This window comes from Myodes glareolus, chromosome 7 (assembly GCF_982192425.1).
Source record: "Myodes glareolus chromosome 7, mMyoGla1.1, whole genome shotgun sequence".
Lineage (NCBI taxonomy): Eukaryota > Metazoa > Chordata > Mammalia > Rodentia > Cricetidae > Myodes > Myodes glareolus.
The window spans coordinates 73324480-73344110 of NC_142032.1; the positions used below are offsets into that span (position 1 = coordinate 73324480).

Genomic DNA, 19631 nt, shown 5'->3' on the forward strand with positions numbered 1-19631 from the left:
GGAAGTCAGTGGGAGGGGGATGTACCATCTAAGACTTGCCTAAAGGCGAGCAGAGAGTGCTCCAGACTGGACGAGGTGAGACACAGCACGTGACCAACAGGAGTGGTAGAACCATGGGCTGTGGACCAGCTGAGTCAAAGTTTTGCTGATGCCCTGGATAGCATCTACAGGGCAATGTGAGATAAGATGTGATCCCTTCTTCAGAGGCTCTTTCCTTTTCTCTACATACGCACCCCCATATCTTAACAGTTTGTGTTTGTTTTCGTCCTTAAGGAACAAAGAAATTCCCAGATCAGCAAGCGCAGACACCCAGTTGGCTTCCCAACCCAGCATTTTGCCGCACGGCTCTGTAACCTGCACACTGTACCAACGGGGATAGAGAAGAAAAGCCTGGCATCTCTGCTTTCCAAGGCCCAACCCACAGATGATGGAAGACTTCGCGGGCTTTGCCATTACCACCTCTATGCTTCTCCGTTGGGTACCTGGATCAGAACAGAAGCTTTCCTTGCCTAGTATACCTTGAGTCTGTCACTGAAAGCCCTGTATAACTCTCTGTGCTAAGATCTGTGAAGTGTGACAGCAGCCCTGTGCCCGTGCCTCTTCCAGGCATGAGGTTTAGTTACCACGACTACGTAGACAAAGAAGAGGGGAACAGGCAGGGTCAGAGGTCCCTGTAGAGGGTAGTGGGAAGACCAGGAACTATCCTGAGGAGGAAGAATCACCAGAGTCAAGGCTCAAAGCCTACTCAGCATACACCATTGACCCACTGGGTATCAAAGACAAGACACAAATTCAAGGACCAAACTGGGACAATGCTCTCAGAGCATAGACCTTTCTGAGCCCAGAGCTTATAAATGCACCGATCTATGTCCATAGTTACCTGCCAAGTGAACCAAGACTGAAATGTTTAGAATCTATATTACAGACGGCTATGAACGACGTCAGGGTCTAGAGTACAGCCTTGACAGAGTCAAGGATGGCTATGGTGAATCGAGGGATAGGACTAAAGAGCGGAGAGGCCAGGGCGAAGAGGGACCTGCAGCATGGGTACTGAGACCACAATGTATCCAGGCTCATGAGACTGATGTCACCAGCATCCATTTCCCCATCAGACACGTCTGGGGATATAGGACACACGAGAGGATGGTTGGAAAGGAGATGGAAGAAGTGAGAGCGATGGAGAAAGCGAACGCAGGATGCAAAAGAATGTAAACAGCGAAAGTGCAAGCTCCTTCCTCCTCGCTGTTTATGAACACCACCATAATATTTAGTCTCCTGTAAGACACATCAAGAAATGTTTGCTGCTTCAAATATCCTCTTGCTCTGGTTTGGACCACAAAATGTCAACAGCTCTATATGGGAGCCAGCAGCCAGAGGCTTTACATTCTGTGGCACCCAAAGGAGAAGAAACCGGATGTTGCTCAAGTCTTGCCCATGCATCAGCCCCTTTGACCACTGACCTCATCATAGCGGCAGCTGCAGTGTTGGGTCATGGCGGATGCATGATAAATATTTAGGGGAAAAAAATCAATAAATGTAGTAATTGGAGCAGCAGGCTACATTCCCGCCCAGACCCCAGCTAGCTTACCCTCGAAATAATTACATGGAAACTGTATTCATTTAAACACTGCCCGGCCCATTAGTTCTAACCTCTTATTGGCTAGCACTTACATATTGATTCAACCCATTTCTAATAATCTGTATGTCACCACGAGGTTGTGGCTTACCGGGAAGATTTTAACCTACGTCCATCTTGAGCCGGACCTTCATGGCGTCTGCCTGACTCTGCTTTCTTTCTCCCAGCATCCTATTCTGTCTACTCCACCCAAAGGCTGGCCTATCAAAAGGCCAAGGCAGCTTCTTTATTTAACCAATGAAAGTAACACATAGACAGAAGGCCCACCTACTCCAAATAAATGAACTTAAAAGATCCACTGGGATCTTGGGGTGAGGGAAGGTACTTACATTAGCTAGGCCTAGCATTTTGGCCATGGTAACTGTCTTGAAATGTCTTGGTTTCCAATTATTTATAATGTGTTCTTGCTATGAGATTTCAGTACCATGTTTAACAAGCATCTTTTCAATTAGTGTGTTAGAACTAATTAGATTGTTCAATTAGGACAATTAGTCCTCAATTCACCACAAGGTCTTACCTCTCCCTTGCCATAGGAGGAGGTCTGAAGGGTTTCGAAACCAGTTAGGGGAAACCATGTTCCATAACCAGATAATCAGGAACTCTTGTTGTTGAGTTTCTCAGGAAACTGACTGCATAGACAGCCTTGAGGTTGTCAGAAGAGGAACATCAGAGCCAACCAGCCAAGGCCAGTAAGAAGCACAGACGATACAAAGAGATAACAGCTAACTAGACACATCGGCCTTGTGTTCTAGAAGTTATCATAAACTCACGAGGAAAATGACTGTTGACACACAGATCAAGATCCAGGACCTCGAGACTGGACAGAAGAGAACTGAGCAGCTTCAGTTCTCTCCCACTGGGCCCCAGCTGGGCAGTCCCTTCTGCAGATAAGCTCCCCCAACCCACACCATCTATGGGTGGGCCTTCCATCCCCGGGAGGATCTTGCCCTTCTTTCCTTTGTCTCCTTCACTGCCAACCATCCCACTCCTGACTTCCACACTAATCTCAGGTCCATGGCTTATTCCCACTATTGCCACAGTGTGCAAACCTAACAATATTTGGCCAAGGCAAGTGTGCAATAGGCACATACGGACACCAGCAAATGAAAAGGGGGCCCAGAGGAGCTTAGAGTTGGATAGTAACTTGTAAAATAGCTTGTAGTTCTAATAAATTCCTTTATACCAAAACCACAGAGAAACGGCCAGACCTTATGCTCCTCTCTGCTCGGTCTGGCAAAACCAAAGCCTCATTTTCACAGAGGCAAACTCCTCCTCAAAGAAAGACAGAAGAAATCAGCTTAGCTGTCTCCACTTCTGGTCCCTTGTGGCCTCACCTAGCTTGGTGCATATAAACACCCTCTTCCCAGACACTTCCTGTTCCCTCAGAATAAGGATTCTATCTCCCACTAGTGTTGGCCAAGTCTCACTGTGAAGAACTGGGAAGCAAATATGTCTGGCTTCCTTTCCCCTGTGGTCTCCAGGCCAAGCAGGCAACTCCTTCAGTACAGAATGAAACCAGCAATAGACTCTATACAAATGAACAGGCATGGCTGTGTTCTGATAAAACTTTATTTACAAAAACAGATGGAGGGTCAGATATGGACTAGAGGCTATAGATGGGCCGTATGGTCATGCTCACAGCAATCAGATAGACGCCTCCTTAATGTCTCTCCTAGGTGGGATGGTCAGGAGACATTCCCAATGAGCTGAGACTTGCTTTGCCTGGACCACAATCTTCTCTCTCTAATTCCTTACAAAGAGTGCCAAAGTGAAAAAAGGCATTGCCATATTAAGAGAAAAATGGAGCCAGAGAGTTTCCTCAACCCTCAACGAAGTTCTTGAAATGGGGCCAAAGAACACAAAGGGCCCCGTTTCTGAGTTTGGGGAAGTGAAATATTTTCACATGCCAAAATGAACTACAGTCAGAACAGTAAGGAGCCATGCCGCCATTTGCTTTGGGGCAGAGAGCTGGCACTGCAGAACAAAAGCCACCCTCCACGTCCCGTCTGCACTTCTTTCCACATGAAATATTGATGCTCGCCTCTCTGAAAAAAGGTAAGTATCAATCCAGTAATGGGAACCTTGCCATAGCAATGGGCTCTGCGGCATCTTTGGCAACTGCAGCAGAAGCCCTCCTAGTTCCAGGAGAGAAGGCCACAGAAAAGAGCCGCAAAAGGAGGCACAGAAAAGCCTCCAAAACGGAAAAAGCACAAAAGACAGAGAAGGAAGGTTCCGGGGCGGTGTGTGTCTACACTAGACTCCAGTTTACTTTATGGGAAGAGGGAGAGCATCCAGAGGATGCACAGGCTTTGGTTATCTGATTCGCTCTGGGAAGAGCCCAGGGGCTTAGTCAGCATCCTCAGACAATCAGGTGGCCTGAGGAGAACCCATGTGAGTCACACCCAGCTCCACACCGCTCCGCCTCCCTGGCTCCTGCCTCATCCCCAGAGACTGCCTGGGCCTTCCTTACTCGGAACACCAGTGGCTGACTCTCCACGCACAGGGCCAAACTGTGAGAGGTTTAGACATGAATGCCCCAGCCTCCAGTGACCCTGCTCTGAACTCCATGATCAAGCCTTAGCCTTCAGGCCCGGTCAGCAGGCTCAGCAGTAAGAGGACCCTCAGCAAACAATGCCAACCAGTACCCAGAGGCTAAGCCTCAGCCACTTCAAACAGGTCTGTGGGACTGGTGGGCCAAAGGTGGCTGGGCACCATTGTAGGCCTTGGCGGGGGAGGAAGAAAACCACCTCAAGCCTGGATAAATGCTGTGTCCAAATATTTACCTGGTGGTTGGCGTCAGGGAAAGGAACCCACAGGAAGCGTCATTGCCTCATCAGCCCTCTGAGGTACCAAGACCACAGGCTCAGTGTAGCCCTGGCACAGGTTATATCCGGTCAAACTCCAAAACCAGGAGGCGTGAGACAAGCGTATGCAGTCGGCCTGCCGCACAGTCCTTCTCATCTGAAACTGGTTCAGAAGAGCTAGGTACGAGCCTGTGGCGTCTCTCCTAATCCATCACACTTGAGAGTTGCAGGCCTGGTTTTTCTCTGAGCAGATGCTGTTGTCTTAGTTAAGGTCACTATTGCTATGATGGAACACCATGACAAAAAGAAAGTTGGGGAGGAAAAGGATTATTTGGCTTACACTTCCATATTGCTGTTCATCCTCAAAGGAAGTCGGGATGGGAACTCAAAACGGCAGGATCCTGGAGGCAGGAGCTGATGCAGAGGGCCATGGAGGGGCGCTGCTTACTGGCTCACTTCCCCTGGCTTGCTCAGCCTGCTTTCTTACAGAACCCCAGGACCACCAGCCCAGGGATGGCCCCACCCACAACGGGCTGGGTCCTCTCCCCTCCCCCACAGTGAGCTGGGCCCTCCCCCATCGGTCGCTAATTAAGAAAATGCCTTACAGCTGGATCTTATGGAGGCATTTTCTCAATTAAGATAACACTAGCTTGTGTGTTGACATAAAACCAGCCAGCAGAACTGTCCAACATCCGTGACCTGACCTGAAGGCCACAGGAAATGTGTTCCTCATGCTCAAGCAGGAGAAAGCTGAGGCTGGAAAGGAAGAGCTGAGAAGAAGTTTCAGTCAGTAAAGTGCTCGCTGAGCAAGCAAGAGGACTCAAGTTCAAGCCTCCGAACCTACAAGAAAGCCGGGCAGAGAGCAGCACACCTGGGATCCCAGCACTAAGGCGACAGAAGAGGATTCTGGGGGCTTGCTGGCCAACCAGTTTAACCAAATCAGTTCACTCGGGTTCGGCAAGAAATCAGATGAGAAAACACCTGATATCAACCTCTAGCCTAAACGGTGGGGGGGGGGGGGGGGAGACAGAGAAATCAAAACCAAGTGAAACTAGGCACAGGGTTACATGCCTGAATCTTAAGTATTTGGGACGCAGAAACAGGAAGATCACTTGAGTCTAGAAGTTTGAGGCTATTCTGAGCAATATACTAAGCACACACACACCCCAAAAAATGATGGAAAATTAAACTATAAATAGCATCCGATTTCTATTTAAATGAGGAAGGACAGCAAATACAGAATGTATGGAGTCTTGAGTCCTGTCCCTCCCGTGATGGGGGATGCTGAGGGGATTCGGATGTGGGGAACTACTCCGTGCAGTGAGTCAGACAAGGGATGTCCCTGGGGTCTAAAGCAGGGTGTGATCCAACACTGAAGGACAGAAATACTGAAAGGAAGACCAGAGAGAGAGAATGCTCTAAGCCCCACAGGACCTGAGGAGATGGTGAGGGGGCAGCAGGAGGATGAGGAAGGGGCGCCAGATCAAGTTCAGTGACCCCAGGAAGGAGTTCCGGATACAGAGGGTTTGCGTGGGATGGGGAGGCCAGCACAGCTGGAAAAACAGCTGTGTGACAAAAGGCACTTTCCCTCCTACCTTAACACTTGCCGTGTTTCCGCCCACGCCCCGGCTCCAGCCTGAAGACACCGATTGGTTCACTTTTTATGTCTCTCCCTATCTCTTATGGCTCTGCCCTCCTCTTGAACTGCGGGGGGGGGGGGGTGAGGACACAAAACGACGATGACAACAACAACAACAACAAAACAACAACCAAAAACTGCCTTTGAATAAAAGTTAAAAATATTCTGTACACATGGCCAGTGGCTCGTGTCAAACACATTTGGAAGTAGTTTGTATCACAAGCTGAACTAGTTTGCCCTCAAAGCTGCTTCCCATTAAAATGTTTACATGGGCGATCCCCATCCCCCACCTCCAGACCAACACGGATCCCATTGAGGACCCCTAGTTTAAGATCTGGGACAGGAGCGTGCCATGAGGCTCAAGGGAAGAGCCAAAGGGGTCACCCTCTCTCCTCCAAGGGGCGGATCAGTAGCCCCGCCCACAAAGGGCTTCCCTTGTGAGCCTTTCCCACGAAGTCCTTTAGGGTCTCAAAAACGCAGTAAGCAGAGCAAATGCACATTATGTCGGCTCAGCAGAGAGAAACAAAAGTCTTTTGGTCACAAGCCCAGAAACCTCTCTGGCTACTGCAAGCCAAGCAGCTTCAAGCCCTTAGAGATGGGAGGGGCACTCTGAGAGGGAGGAAGTGGAGGAGCTCGGGCGGCCTGCGCTGTAGCGCTGTCCTTCCTGTGAGCAGCATGCAACAGCAGTTAGCAATTTGATGGAGCAGCGTGTGCTCACCCTACTTGGGCCCTGGGGGTTGAGGCTCCGCGGCTCACAGTCGGGGAAAGATAGGATGGCTCACGCTCTCAGACAAAAAAGGGAGATGCAGCCAGGCCCAGGCGTTGTTTAATCCCAGCACTCAGAAGGCAGAGGCAGGGGGATCTCTGTGAGTTCGAGGCCAGCCTGGTCTACAAGAGCTAGTTCCAGGACAGGCTCCAAAGCTACAGAGAAACCCTGTCTTGAAACGTCCATTGCACCTTCCATTTCGTGAAACGCATGTTCAAAGTGGACAATTCCAGCGTGAGTCACAGAGAACCCCTTCAAGCAAACTCATAATGCTGATGAGAAACCAGGCCCAGATGACCAGCCCTTGAATTAGTCACTAGGCTCGTGCACGTGGTGCATGGCCCAACACCAGCTTCACTGGGCTGCTCTTAAATGGCTCTGGGAAGGCCCAATCATATCCTCACATGACAAAGCACCCTGGGGAGTGACTTTCCCAGGCTGGACCTCAAACTTGATGCTTAACGGAGGCTGGCTGTCCGTAAGCCTAGATCTTCTTGCCTTCCATCCCCCTCCTCAAATGCTGGAACTGGAGGTATGCACCACCTCACCCACTGTCCTCGTCTGTCTTCTCCCCGCTTCCCTGACCTGTTTCTTTGTTGTTGCCTAAGAGGACACAGTACCACGCCAGCTCCACTCCCATCTACTGCCTACCTCGCCTTGATCACATCACACACTAAGGGGTAAATTCTGCCGGAACTCAGTTCACCTGGGTGGCCAGTTCCTTCCCAATCAAGCTTTGTTACAAGCCAGGCCAGACTCTCCCCAGAAATAACTCTCATCAGAACAGACAAACAGAAAAGGGGTGGGGTGGGGTAGTCAGCGCGAATTGGGCTTTGATGTGGGTGTCTGCCTTTCATTTCCAATTCCATTTTCAAAAGCTACGTCAGTTCCATTTTACATTTCCAAATATTCGGGTGGGGGGAGGCAGCACTTGTCAGCATCAGGCATCTGGCTAAAGGGCTAGACTCCTAGGGACAGCCTGAAAGCCTTCACACAGCTCCTCTGTTGAGCGCTCTCACATTCTGCCTGGACATGCCAGACACGAGGTGACACGAGGCTCCTGTCTCCTTGTTGGCTCAGAATCAGAAAAGAATATCCCCGGGCTGGAAGCAGTCACATGGCATGCACCCACGCATTCCTAACGTGAAATGACATGAGGAGACAGCTCACACACCACGCAGGCCAGGGTCCCGCCTGCAGATGGCCAGGAGGCCACCCAACGCTGGCTGTCTTCCGTGAACCCAGTGGGTCTGAAGGGTCTACTAGCCACTGGCTGTGCTATTCTGGCCAGCCTCCTCTGGTGCTACCACCACATTCTAGACGCCTCGCCAGCAGCATTCCTAAACGGGAATGTGCCAACCTATTTAAGGTTGTGCTGTCCCATCCCACGTAAAGGCCAGGCTCTGTCCCTGTGGCTATGGCTGCAGAGTTGGGTAGCTGAACTTCTGCCCACCGACTCCGAGAAGGCGGGGGTGATAAGGTACAGGTGCATTCCCGGAATGTTTGTACTTCCTTTATAAAATGGGAAGAACACAGCTACCCTGTGTGTTAGAGAATCATTAGATGTGAAGGGCAGCGCCTGGCCCAATTAGCTTGGTGCCAACAAACACAGAGCTGTTGATAGAAATTCCACAGTAACCTGGCAGAAATAACACACCACTGTGACCTCACTAAAGTCGGTCACTCGCATGGGCACAGAGCCTGTATGGGCTACGGCCTTCAGTCCTGTCTTCACCACTCAGCCTCTGAGGAGGTAAGGGAATAGACAGGGTGGGGAGTGAATGTTTGGTCCTGTGGTTTTTCCGGAAGAATGCCTGATACTATTTTTAAAAGGGATAAAAGGACCCAGCATCCTCCTGCCCCAACAGTACACTGAGCCGCCTCTATCCAATAGTCCAGAGCACACAGTAGGACTTCACCTCACTGACATCCTACTTAACAGTCAGGTGAGAAGCAAGAGCATCACAAGAAGATGCTACACTTCATTAGCTCCTGGACGGGTGTCTTTTACTGCACCAATCACAAAATTCCCACTGACCCTCCTACCTTCTAGCTGAAGAAATTTCTGGGGACAGGAAGAAAGGAGTAACAGAGGTCACATCATCATGTGATCTGCATGAGGGTGAGTGGGAATCTTTGTTGGCAATCCAGTAAGACCTGGATTTAGTTTCAGGGCTGAAGACTTTGCTAAACAAGGGAGGAAGATGTGGCTCAGTTGACAGAGTGCTTGCATAGCTCTCACGAAGGTCTGGCTTGATTCACAATACTGGAAGCCTGGCGTGGTCGTGCATGCCCATAATCCTCACATATGGAAGGGAGAGGCAGGGAAGTCAAAGGTTCAAAGCCACCTACAAGTTATCAAATGTGTTTGGAGGCAACCTGGGCTGCATAAGACTTCGCTGAGCAGAAATAACTGCAAACAGAGTATCAAATATTTTTTTAAAAAAAATCTTTTTCTTTTCCTTTTATAAAAAAAAAAAATTGCCAAGCGTGGTGGCACATGTCTTTAATCCCAGCACTCAGAAAGTTGAGGCAGGTGAATCTCTGTGAGTTTGAGGCTAGCCTGATCTACAAAGTGAGTCTAGGACAGTCAAGGCTACACAGAGAAACCCTATCTCAAAAATCACACGAAAAATAAATTAATTTTTTTTTTGTTTTGGAACCTGTCCTGGAACTAGCTCTTGTAGACCAGGCTGGCCTCAAACTCATAGCGATCTACCTGCCTCTGCCTCTTGAGTGCTAGGATTAAAGGCCATGCGACACCACTGCCCGGCTCGAAAAATAAATTCATTAAATAAATTAATTAATTCAAGTAGGACTAGAAAGAATCTGAGCTATAAACACCCCGACCCCCTAGGCAATTTCACATACGCATTTCTCAAAGTGAGCTCACGCTCGCTACATCTTAGTTTTACACCCCGGCCCTGCCTCAAAGTTAAGGGCGCGAAGAAAACAATAATTTGGGCAGATATTGTGTTCTAGCCCTTTTGCCAGGGGCTATGTGCACATCGGCACATTAAAGATTCTAAGAGGCTCAAGGAAGAGACGTTAATTTTGTCTTAGTTTCCCAAAACCTTGAGCACAGAAAGTTTAGTAAGGGACTAGAGAGACGATGACTCAGGAGCTGAAACGGCACACTGCTACTGCAGAAACCCAGAGTCAGGCGGCTCATAACCCTGTAACTTAAAGCTCCAGGGTACTCAGCTTCTCTAAGTACATACGCACATACAAACACAACACATGGTTAAAAGTCATTCTAAAAATAAAAAAAATAAAATTTAAATCCATCCCACACACACTAAGAACCCAGGACACCCCCAATTATGTATGTGGAGACAAACATCTCTCACACAGATGCCTCAACATCGGGGACAGAGTCTCTCTTCTCACCAGTTACCCATTAACTTCTTAGAGTCTGGTTTTATGAAGAAAAAAATGCTACTTTTAAAAACTCTACTGTGTGACAGGTGATGGGGCATGCATGCCTTTAATCCCAGCACTCAGGAGAAATCCCACCTCAAAAAATGATTAAGTAACTAATTTAATTCAATTAAAAATCTCCGATCCGAGAGCCAGCTTCTTCTAGGAGCTTCCCGAGCCCCTTCTCTCCTGCCGCCTGGCCCTGCAGCTTCCGTGCTGTGGCTGCGTGCTCCAGGGTTACCAGAGAGCTCTGGTGGCCTCACCCTCTCCAGGTCTGGCATCTGAGAGCTGGGCTCTGTGGGCTGGGGAGGCGCTCGGGCCTCGGGAGCTTCTCACCTGATGGTCGATTTTGATGAGCGCGATGTCTGCCTTTTCATCAACATCCTTGATCTTAGCTTCATAGGTAGCTCCGTTCTTCAGCTCAACCTTGACCCGGTTTTTGTTGGTCACCACGTGAGCATTTGTCACAATCAGTCCGTCCTCAGACACGATAAATCCAGACCCGCTAGCCACCGGCACCTCCCTCTTTGAAAATGGAAGCCTGAAACAGACATTAGTGAAGCCTGAACACCTCTAAACACTCACACAAACCAGGAAATGACTTTGCAGGAGCAACCCACGCACATCTAGCAAGTGTTTAACGGTTTAAAAATAACGTTGGGCTACTTTTTGGAATGAATCAAAAATTCCACTTAGAAAATATTCCCTGGGAATCTCTTCAGAGCTAGAAGTTATTAAAAGAAGGGCCAAGATTATAGATTTAAGTAGGAAAAATTTCCTAAGGCAGAGAACTCCATCATAATATAGGAATCTACCCAGCGACATTCCTAACACTTTAATGTGCGTCAAAAATAGCTCTGTCACTAGTTTCCTAGTGACCGCTCCAGATGTTACGGGAAAGGGAAGGCGCTCTTTACTTGCGATAGAGTTCAATGTGAACCACAGCAGGCGCGATCTTCTCCACCACGTCAGCAATAAAGTTGTATTTATGCCGCAAACTGTTGGGATCTTCCTGCCCTGGGAACAAAAGCAAAGACAAGGTAGTTTAGCGATGCTGGGCCTGTGCTCGGGCCTGGAACATGATGTGGCTTAGGGGGAGACGAAATGCATTAAAGGATCAACACACACATACATACATGCATACTCACTCAGGCACATGAACTCAGGCTCATGCATGAGCTTCCACACAGATGCTTACACTCACATGTACAGAGCATGAGCGCATGCACACATACATACACATGCATAATCACACGCACATACACATTTGTATAATCATACACAAGAACATATGCACAATACACACCACACACACACACACACACAAACATACACACACACCCTCTGAGGAAGGGAAACAATCATCCCCTAGGCTAAGAACTGGGACCCACCACGGCTGCATGTCCCCAGGGTGCCCCCGTTCCAGGGCATCTGTAGATTATTCCGGTTCCACTAAGATCTGCAGTACCCCAACCGGACATAACTGGGCAAAGGGACATACAGGGACTAACTTCCAATGCTGGAAGGATACCTCCATAAACAGGGAGCCCTCCAGTCCTCTCTTGTTCCCCCTCAGCCTGGTTCCCCTCCCTAAGCTGCTTGATACAGCCAAGAAATTTGATCTGTCTTCCCACGGTGTGATGTTCACAGGTTCAAGAAAAGGACTACAGCTTCCAGGGAGACTAACTAACTTGACAGATTCATGACAGCAACATCTTAATATGTCTGCCTTCAAAGCCTTTTCACTGTCTACTTTCTTACAGACTTCAAAAATAAGTCTCATTACCATATTATATTTGGGGAAACTGAGGCAAGGATTCCTCCATGAATACTAAATGGTCTTAATAACAAACATAAACTACAGGGAAATCTGGGAAGCCGTCCCCCCCACCCACTCCATAGTTTCAACAAATCTACAGCTTTTCCACTTCCACAATGACATACACCGATCTGCTTCTGCATGAGTCACTTTCTGTTGCTGCGATGAAGACACCATGGCAACTTTTAGGAGGAAGAGTTTACTAGGGCTTACATCCCCAGCAGGTAAGAGCCATTAGGTAAGGGGGGGTGGCAGGAACAGAAAACCCGGAGCTCACATCCTCAACCACAAGCGCAGAGAGAGAGAACTGAGTGATGAGAGGCTATGCATCCCAAAGCCCAACCCCAGTGACGTACTTCCTCCAGCAAGGCTGCACCACCAAGACCTTCCCAAGCAGTGCTGCCTACTGGGAAGCAATGGCTGAAACACCGGAGCCGGTGGATGGGTGGGTAGGGATCTTATTTAAACCACCGCAGCTTCTCTCCCTGGAATCTAGATAGCCGTGATCAGTGTGTACCCTGAACACCCAAATAAAAGATGGAACTGTGGGAGGAGAAGATCCACATTCCTTCTGCACACAGAGTCTGGCAACCATCACGGAAAGACAGCTGTAAACAAGTGCATCTGGGCTTCCTGGGACCAGCTCCCTGGGCAAGGACCAAGTGGAGGTTTAACTCCAGCTGGCCAGCAACCAGAGGGCACGTGGTATTCTGCAACCACCAGAAGCACAGCTGCGAGACGCCTGCCTTGAAGGATAACTAACTCGCCTCGCCTTTCTGATGAGCCGTGCTAGGGCGGAAGAAGATCTGCCCACAGAAATGTGAACATAAGTATGGAATCCTTTTTCAGGCTCAAATGGGCAGGTGCCTCGCTCATGCAAAGCAGGGAGAGTGGCTGCAAGGTCTGTCCACCAGAAAAGCTACAAGAAGGACCTGGCCTAAGCGCACGAAAGCCTGAGACCCATCCTAAGTCCGCACGGTAACTCCCATTCTCTCACCAGTAAATTGGGGCCGTTGCCGCTAGGATGAGGTGTGTGTGTGTGGTTTGCTCCTTAGAGTTCAAACCCCGAATGGAACGCTCAGCCTGACAGGGGCATCAAGACAAAGAGCAGGTGGCTCTGGGAATGGATACAGGGCTCTCCCACTCAGCGGATGAGGCAGAAGGAGGAGAGAGAGAGAGAGAGAGAGAGTAGACAGTGACAAGCCAGCTGCCAGCTTCCACTGCTGTCATTTGGTAGACATCCACATAGAAACTAAATGGAAGTGACTTAACACAGGAGTACCCACAATTGCTCAAAGACGGACAAAGTGTCAAGCCAAGGAGAAGACTGGCTTCTACACCTGCAGCTTCAGAGCATCTTTACATGCAAAGCAGCATGGTTAGGGGCCCGTTCCTCTCTCATTTAACTGAAGGGAGCTGCTGCTGCTGCTGCTGCTGCTGCTGCTGCTGCTGCTGCTGCTGCTGCCGCTGCCTCCTCCTGTCTACAGACACCCTGGTGGCCCTGCTGCTCTGATCTCCACTGCAGTCCTCTGTCCTCCTTGTAAAATGGTCAACCCAGACAGACTCACCCCCACCCCATAGGTGAAGCCAGGTTGGCTCTGCCAGCACCTGCTCTCCCAGGGAATGCAGAGGGGCTGAACGTTGCTGCATCTAGACCCCACATGAAGGGAAGAACACCAAACACTAGCTCTGCCCTTCATTTGATGGCTCTGGGCACTGTACCCACTACTGTCTGGTCTTGGTCACATCACCAGACTCTACTTCCCTAAGCTTAAGTCCCTTGTCAGAAAGAAAACTTGTGAAAAGCACAGAGCTCAGTGTTTCCCGCACAGAACGAGAATGTATGACCTCTGCCCAGGAAGCGTTTGATGAAGCCATGGACGGAATACAGCGTAAGAAGAGAATCGCTGTTCAGAAGGAGGCTCTGGGCCGTGGTGACACTTCCCATCAGTGAAACAACAGAGACAGAGGAGGGAGGCCGAGGTGCAACCAATCAAAACTTGAGTGGGTCCTGGAGCTCAGTCTCAGTGGCCAATCCTGCACTGGTCTGAAGGGTAACCTGTGACGACAGCCTGTGCCTGCTTCCCAGTTCACAGTCACCCCCACAGCTTCGTGGAAGAGGGGCCAGCAGTTGGGTCGGTACCTCATCTCACCCCAACTGCAGCCCAAGTGGACACTCAACCCCAATGGAGTGGCCCAAGCGACTCACCAGCACACCCTGAGGAGCATGACCCCACCACACCTTTCTACACTGGAAGTTTGTTGGCCCTTCCTGATTGTTCCACGGCTATACAGACAGAGCAGAAAGCTGGAACTGGATGCCCTGTTCATTGTAGTAATGCCATCCTTGGGGTGGTGGCCTACACACAATGAGTCAAGGGAGGAAAACAAAAGGCATGATGTTTGGAAAGGAAAACAGAAGAACTGTGTTCATTTGCACATGATATGATGGCCCCTCTAGAAAAGTCTTAGAAATATAAAAACAAAATGTCCAGGATAAGTGAGTTTCAGTGCCATAGGAAAACATATCAATATACATAAATAATTGCAACAAAGCAACTTTAAAATATCATGACAACATCAAAAGAATTAAAATACTTGGGAAAATATTTAACAAAGGTTTGTCCAAGAACTGTCCACTGACTGCTCCAAAACAGTGTCAAAACAAATTAAATATGACCTAAATAAATGCAGAGAAATACTAGATTTGCAGTTTGGAGACTCAGTGTTGCTACGTTTTCAATTCTCCCCCCCCCCCAAGGGAATGTACAGATTAAAACACACTACCCACAGAAAATCTCAGGAGTTTTGGTCGAAACCGATAACCTACTTCAAAAATGTTGTTGACAGTAAAAGCCTGTAATATACATAGCGAGTCTCAGGAAGGAAAAGGTGAACGGCTTACAACAGGACCTCGTTTTTAAAAAGAAAATCCTAAATAACCAGGATTAGCAAGCGGAAAGATGAATCACACTGATTTACAGAGATAAATCTTTCCACTTGACTAATAAATATTTAGTATTACTGATTTTAACACAATAAATAAATGGCCCATTAAGTACAGCCAACAATTTCTTACAGCTTTATGAGCTCATGGCTGCCAGGATTCAATCCCAAGAAAGCAAATGACCCGTCTCTCTCTTTTATAAACTACCAGGCACACTACTTCATAAATATCGAATCCATCGTTCTAGGGTTTACATCTGTGTTAACCAATTTTTGCTTGTTTGTTTGTTTGTTTCTTTGTGTTTTTAACACAAGGTCTCTCTACATAGCCCTGGTTGTCTTGAAACTCAATTTGTAGACCAGGATGGTCTCAAACTCAAAGAAATCCACCTGCCTCTGCCTCTAGAGTGCTAGGATTAAAGGTGTGCGCCACCACGTCTGGCCTTTTTCATTCTTGTTTTTCTTTTAGTTTCTTTTGGGGAAGGTGGAATTTAGCTACTCTCAACAACTTTTTTTCTGGGAGGAAGGAGAGAAACACAGAATTTGGAGAAGGTTTCCATACCCGTTACAGAATGCTAACTGAAAAGAAGTTCAGCCATCTGACCCTCAGCATGGTAGGGGATGGGTTCCAAGATCTAAAGCTTATGTTCCTTAAGTAAAGGGCATGGCGTTCTTCATGCAACTTACCACATCCTCCCATGCATGGTAAATGGGCTCTAGACTATAATCATAGCTAATATGGTGTAAATGTCATGTAAATGGTGGCTATAATACTGTTTAAGGAATTTGCACAAGGTGGACGCCTACACATGGGCAGTACAGGCAGAAGCAGCTTCTGTGCACACACACAGTGGGTAGACATAAAGATGGTAGATGACCGAAGATAGATAGGTGACAGATAGCGATGACATCACGACAGTAGTGTACCTCAGTGGGTAGAAGGCAGGACCAGCACATCAGAAGCTTTGAGTTCCCTCCTCAGCACCACCTAAAATAGGATGGTGGAGTCACATGGCCTGTAATCCCATCTATCCCAGAGGTGGAAGCTGGGTGTTAAGGGCTTCGAGCTCATATGCAACCTCAGCAGCCCTTGGACCACTTGGCTACTTCTCTAAATGAAAAAGGGTAAATAAATTGATGATAGATGATTGATAGCCAGAGAGAGAGCCATGTGTGGCCAGCTGAATCTGTGGATGAGAAGTCTGAGACACACAAACACGAAGCTGACTGTCTGACATAACACATGATCATGTTTAAGAAACCTGGCTATGGTAAAAATGAAAAAAAAATCACAGGCAGACCAGGCTTTTCATTTTTATTTATCTATTTATTTACTTATTTATTTATTAATATCTCTCAAAGCAAGGCACGCACGGTGGGTGTGTGTTTTAGATGCATGAAAATGTGTGTTTCTTTTATCTCTCAGGCAGACGTGCCATGCAAAGATAAGAACAGAGTCGAAGAGAACAAAACCGAGATGAGCCCAGTGCCATGATTCTCAATGTCCGGTCCAAGACACCCCAGAGCATACGGCAAACCCATGGGATCCTCCTCAGCCCTGGTGACAGCCGGTATCTGGTGGATACCTCATAAACAAGTTCCAGCTTGTTCAATTTCAAAACCACGTGTCACCACAGGCCTTGGATAACCCCTTCGCCCACAAGGTGAGGCTGCTGGCACTCGCTTTGATAAAAGGAACAGACCACAGAAAATTTATTCAACACTAGACGTGGTGGGAGGAGTACTCAGTTGACTGTAATCCCGGCAAGGTCAAGGGGCACTAGTCTCATCTGGTTTCCTGTTGTTGCCATAAACACCACAACCAAAAGCAACTAGAGGAGAAAATGATTTATTCCATCTTATAGTTACAATCCATCATGCAGGGGGATCAGGGCAGGAACCCAAGGAGAAACCATGGGGAAACACCACTGGCTGGCACTAGTTTCCTGACACAGTCCAGGACCCCTTGCCTAGGAATGGCACTGCCCAGAGTAGCCTGGGCCTTTCTACACCAATTACCAATCAAGAAAAAGCCCCATAAAGCAATTTAATTAGCAATCACCCAAGTGAGACCCCCTCAGCTAACTCTGGATCGTGTAAGTGGATACCTGAAAAGTCACCAGGAGGGACAAATATCCCATTCATAGGAAACTGGTGATTGTGAAATGAAAGACAGTCGCTTTTTCCCTAATGACTTCTACACTGTAAGGACACAAATAAGTTATTTGAACATCACTGCTCGACAAATGGAACTCTTGGGTATTCTTTCGGCCTGGGAATGCCATGAAAGATTTACTGTGACACAGCTGTCTTCTAGGAAGAAGGAGAGGGACACACGGTTCAGATACCTGGAGACTGTCATAAGCCAGGAAGGTTTGGGAACCTCCAGTACCACTGAATCCCTACACCCGGTGTGAGCGATGCAGAACAGAGGTAACATACAATGAAAGTCTCCCAAATGGTGAGACCCCAAGGCCAGGGCTATGGCAAAGCATTAACAGTGGGGAACTTGTCAAGGGAAAACAGTTAATCGGCTGCAGTTGCTTGAGTTTTGTGGGTTGGACAGGAAGTGTCCCCCTCGAGGCTCATCATGTGTTGGAGGTTTGTTCCCTAGCTGGTGATGGATCCGATTGCTGAACGACTTTGACTTCGCCAATGGACTAACCCACTGATGAGGTCATCACGTGGTGGCATCATTGGGAGGTAGCAGGAGATGGGGCCTGTTTGAAAGGAGGACACTGGGCTGTGTTGTAGTAAGGGCTCGGAGCTGCGGGCAGGCCTGCTTTTCATCCTGCCCAGCTCCTGCACGGCTAGCTTAGCCCCAGAAATAATAACACATAAGCTGTATTTATTTAAATACTGTCTGGCCCATTATCTCTAGAGAGTTAGTTACTGGCTAACTCTCACATCTTGATTAACCCATTTCTAATAATCTGTATAGCACCACAAGGTGTGGCTTACCGGGAAAGATTCAGCATGTCTGACTTGGTGGCTGGCTCCATGGCGTCTGCCTCATTGCCCTCTTCCCAGCATTCTGTTCTGTTTACTCCATCTACCTAATTTTCTGTCCTATCAGAGGGCCAAGGCAGTCTCTTTATTAACCAATGAAAATAACACATAACAGAAAGCCCACTTATATCACTGTGTCTTTAGTTCTCCAGATCTTTCCTTTCCCCCATCCCCACCCCCACCCTCTTCTCAGCTGGCCTGAGATGAGCAGACTCTTCTGCCACCAGCTCCTGCAAGTGTCTCGCAAGCCCACTGAAACGGAGCCAGGTAACCGTAAATCTTTCCTCCCTTGGCACCGGGAATGTAACTCAGCCGGCAGACTGCTTGCCTAATGTGAAGGAAGAAGCCCTAGGTTGCTGGGTGCAGTAGCTGATAGCATTCCAGGCAGGCAGGAGGACCAGAAAACTCAAAGTCATCCTTGGCTACGGTACTGGGTTCAGCGCCAGCTTGAGATTCCTAAGGTCTTGTCTAAAAAACAAAACAGAGCAGAAACCGCTCTCCTCCCTTAAGTTTTTGTTCATATCAAGTATTTGTCACGGTGACCAAAAGCCAACAGAGATGTCGCAGAGCCTGTCCTCCTGTCACGCGGCAGCTATCCTAGGTGACAGGCCGCACAGAGAGCATGACCGCCCAAAGCCAAGGTCTCTGTTATCATCTCCTCGCACTTGCTGAGCCAACAGCGGGGGCCAGTGCCCCGCGACAGCTCCAAGTGGCTCTTCCTGTGTTTTGGAATCTTCTAAGAATTCTGGGCCCCTCCCTCTCAGTCCCCAAAGCTCCACTTCAGCCCTCGTTACTCACACCCGTTTTGCTCCTGGCCTACAGGAAGGCAGTGTATTCTTTATTCTTCCCTACAACTAGTCCAATCCCACCCAGCCTTCAATTTTGGCAGTAAACTACTAGGCAATGCTAGCCAATAAGACTATGTGCTTGAGCACAATGCTAGACACAGATGTTTCCTCTGGTTTCTCCTCAAAGCCTTCAGGGTGACTCTAATGCCTGACTCTATACAGAAGGAAAGTGTGTTGCTTGGAGCCCTGGAACTGGATTAAGGATGTAGCTCAATTGAGAAGAGTGTCTGCCTAGTATGCAGGAAGCCATGAGGCTGGTCCCTGGTACCACACATTAATCCAGGCACGGCGGAACCACATCTGTAATCCCAGCACTCAGAAGATGAGGACCGGAGGATCAGAAGTCCAAGATCATCCTTGACTGTCGATCTGTCAAGTTCCAGGTCAGCCTGGGCAACAGGAGAACCCTCATGCCCTCTCCTCATCTCCCCCCAAAAAGCCTCAGAGTTGGTGTGCAGCAGAGCAGGAAACTGAGCCATGCACAGAGGCTCCCCGATTGATCTCTGCGTTCTACATTTGGAGCCTCCCTTCTCAGCCCTAGCTCTTTCAGCCCCTTACTGCCACACCACTGTGGGAACCCAATGCACACTTCTGAATTGGAAAATCGGAGCCAGGATGCAAGTCCAACAGTCCAACCTTCGCTTCCAGCAAGAACAATCCCACCATCTAATTCTCTGCCGAGTTGATAAGTCCAACTAATTTGGAAAACAGAACACAGTGTATTCGAGGGAAAAGAAATGAATC

General features: G+C 48.5%; 1 protein-coding gene across 2 annotated transcripts in view; it reads right to left on the bottom strand.

Annotated features, from left to right (window-relative positions):
- Htra1 (HtrA serine peptidase 1) overlaps positions 1-19631 on the bottom strand; it is a 51069-nt gene that overhangs the window by 14143 nt on the left and 17295 nt on the right. For both annotated transcript variants that reach the window (XM_048455182.3, XM_048455181.3), the window contains exons 2-3: positions 11183-11282; positions 10602-10806 (exon numbers count right to left, since the gene is read on the bottom strand). In XM_048455182.3, coding sequence (XP_048311139.3) covers positions 10602-10806; positions 11183-11282 — 305 coding nt within the window. The remainder of the gene's footprint in view (positions 1-10601; positions 10807-11182; positions 11283-19631) is intronic.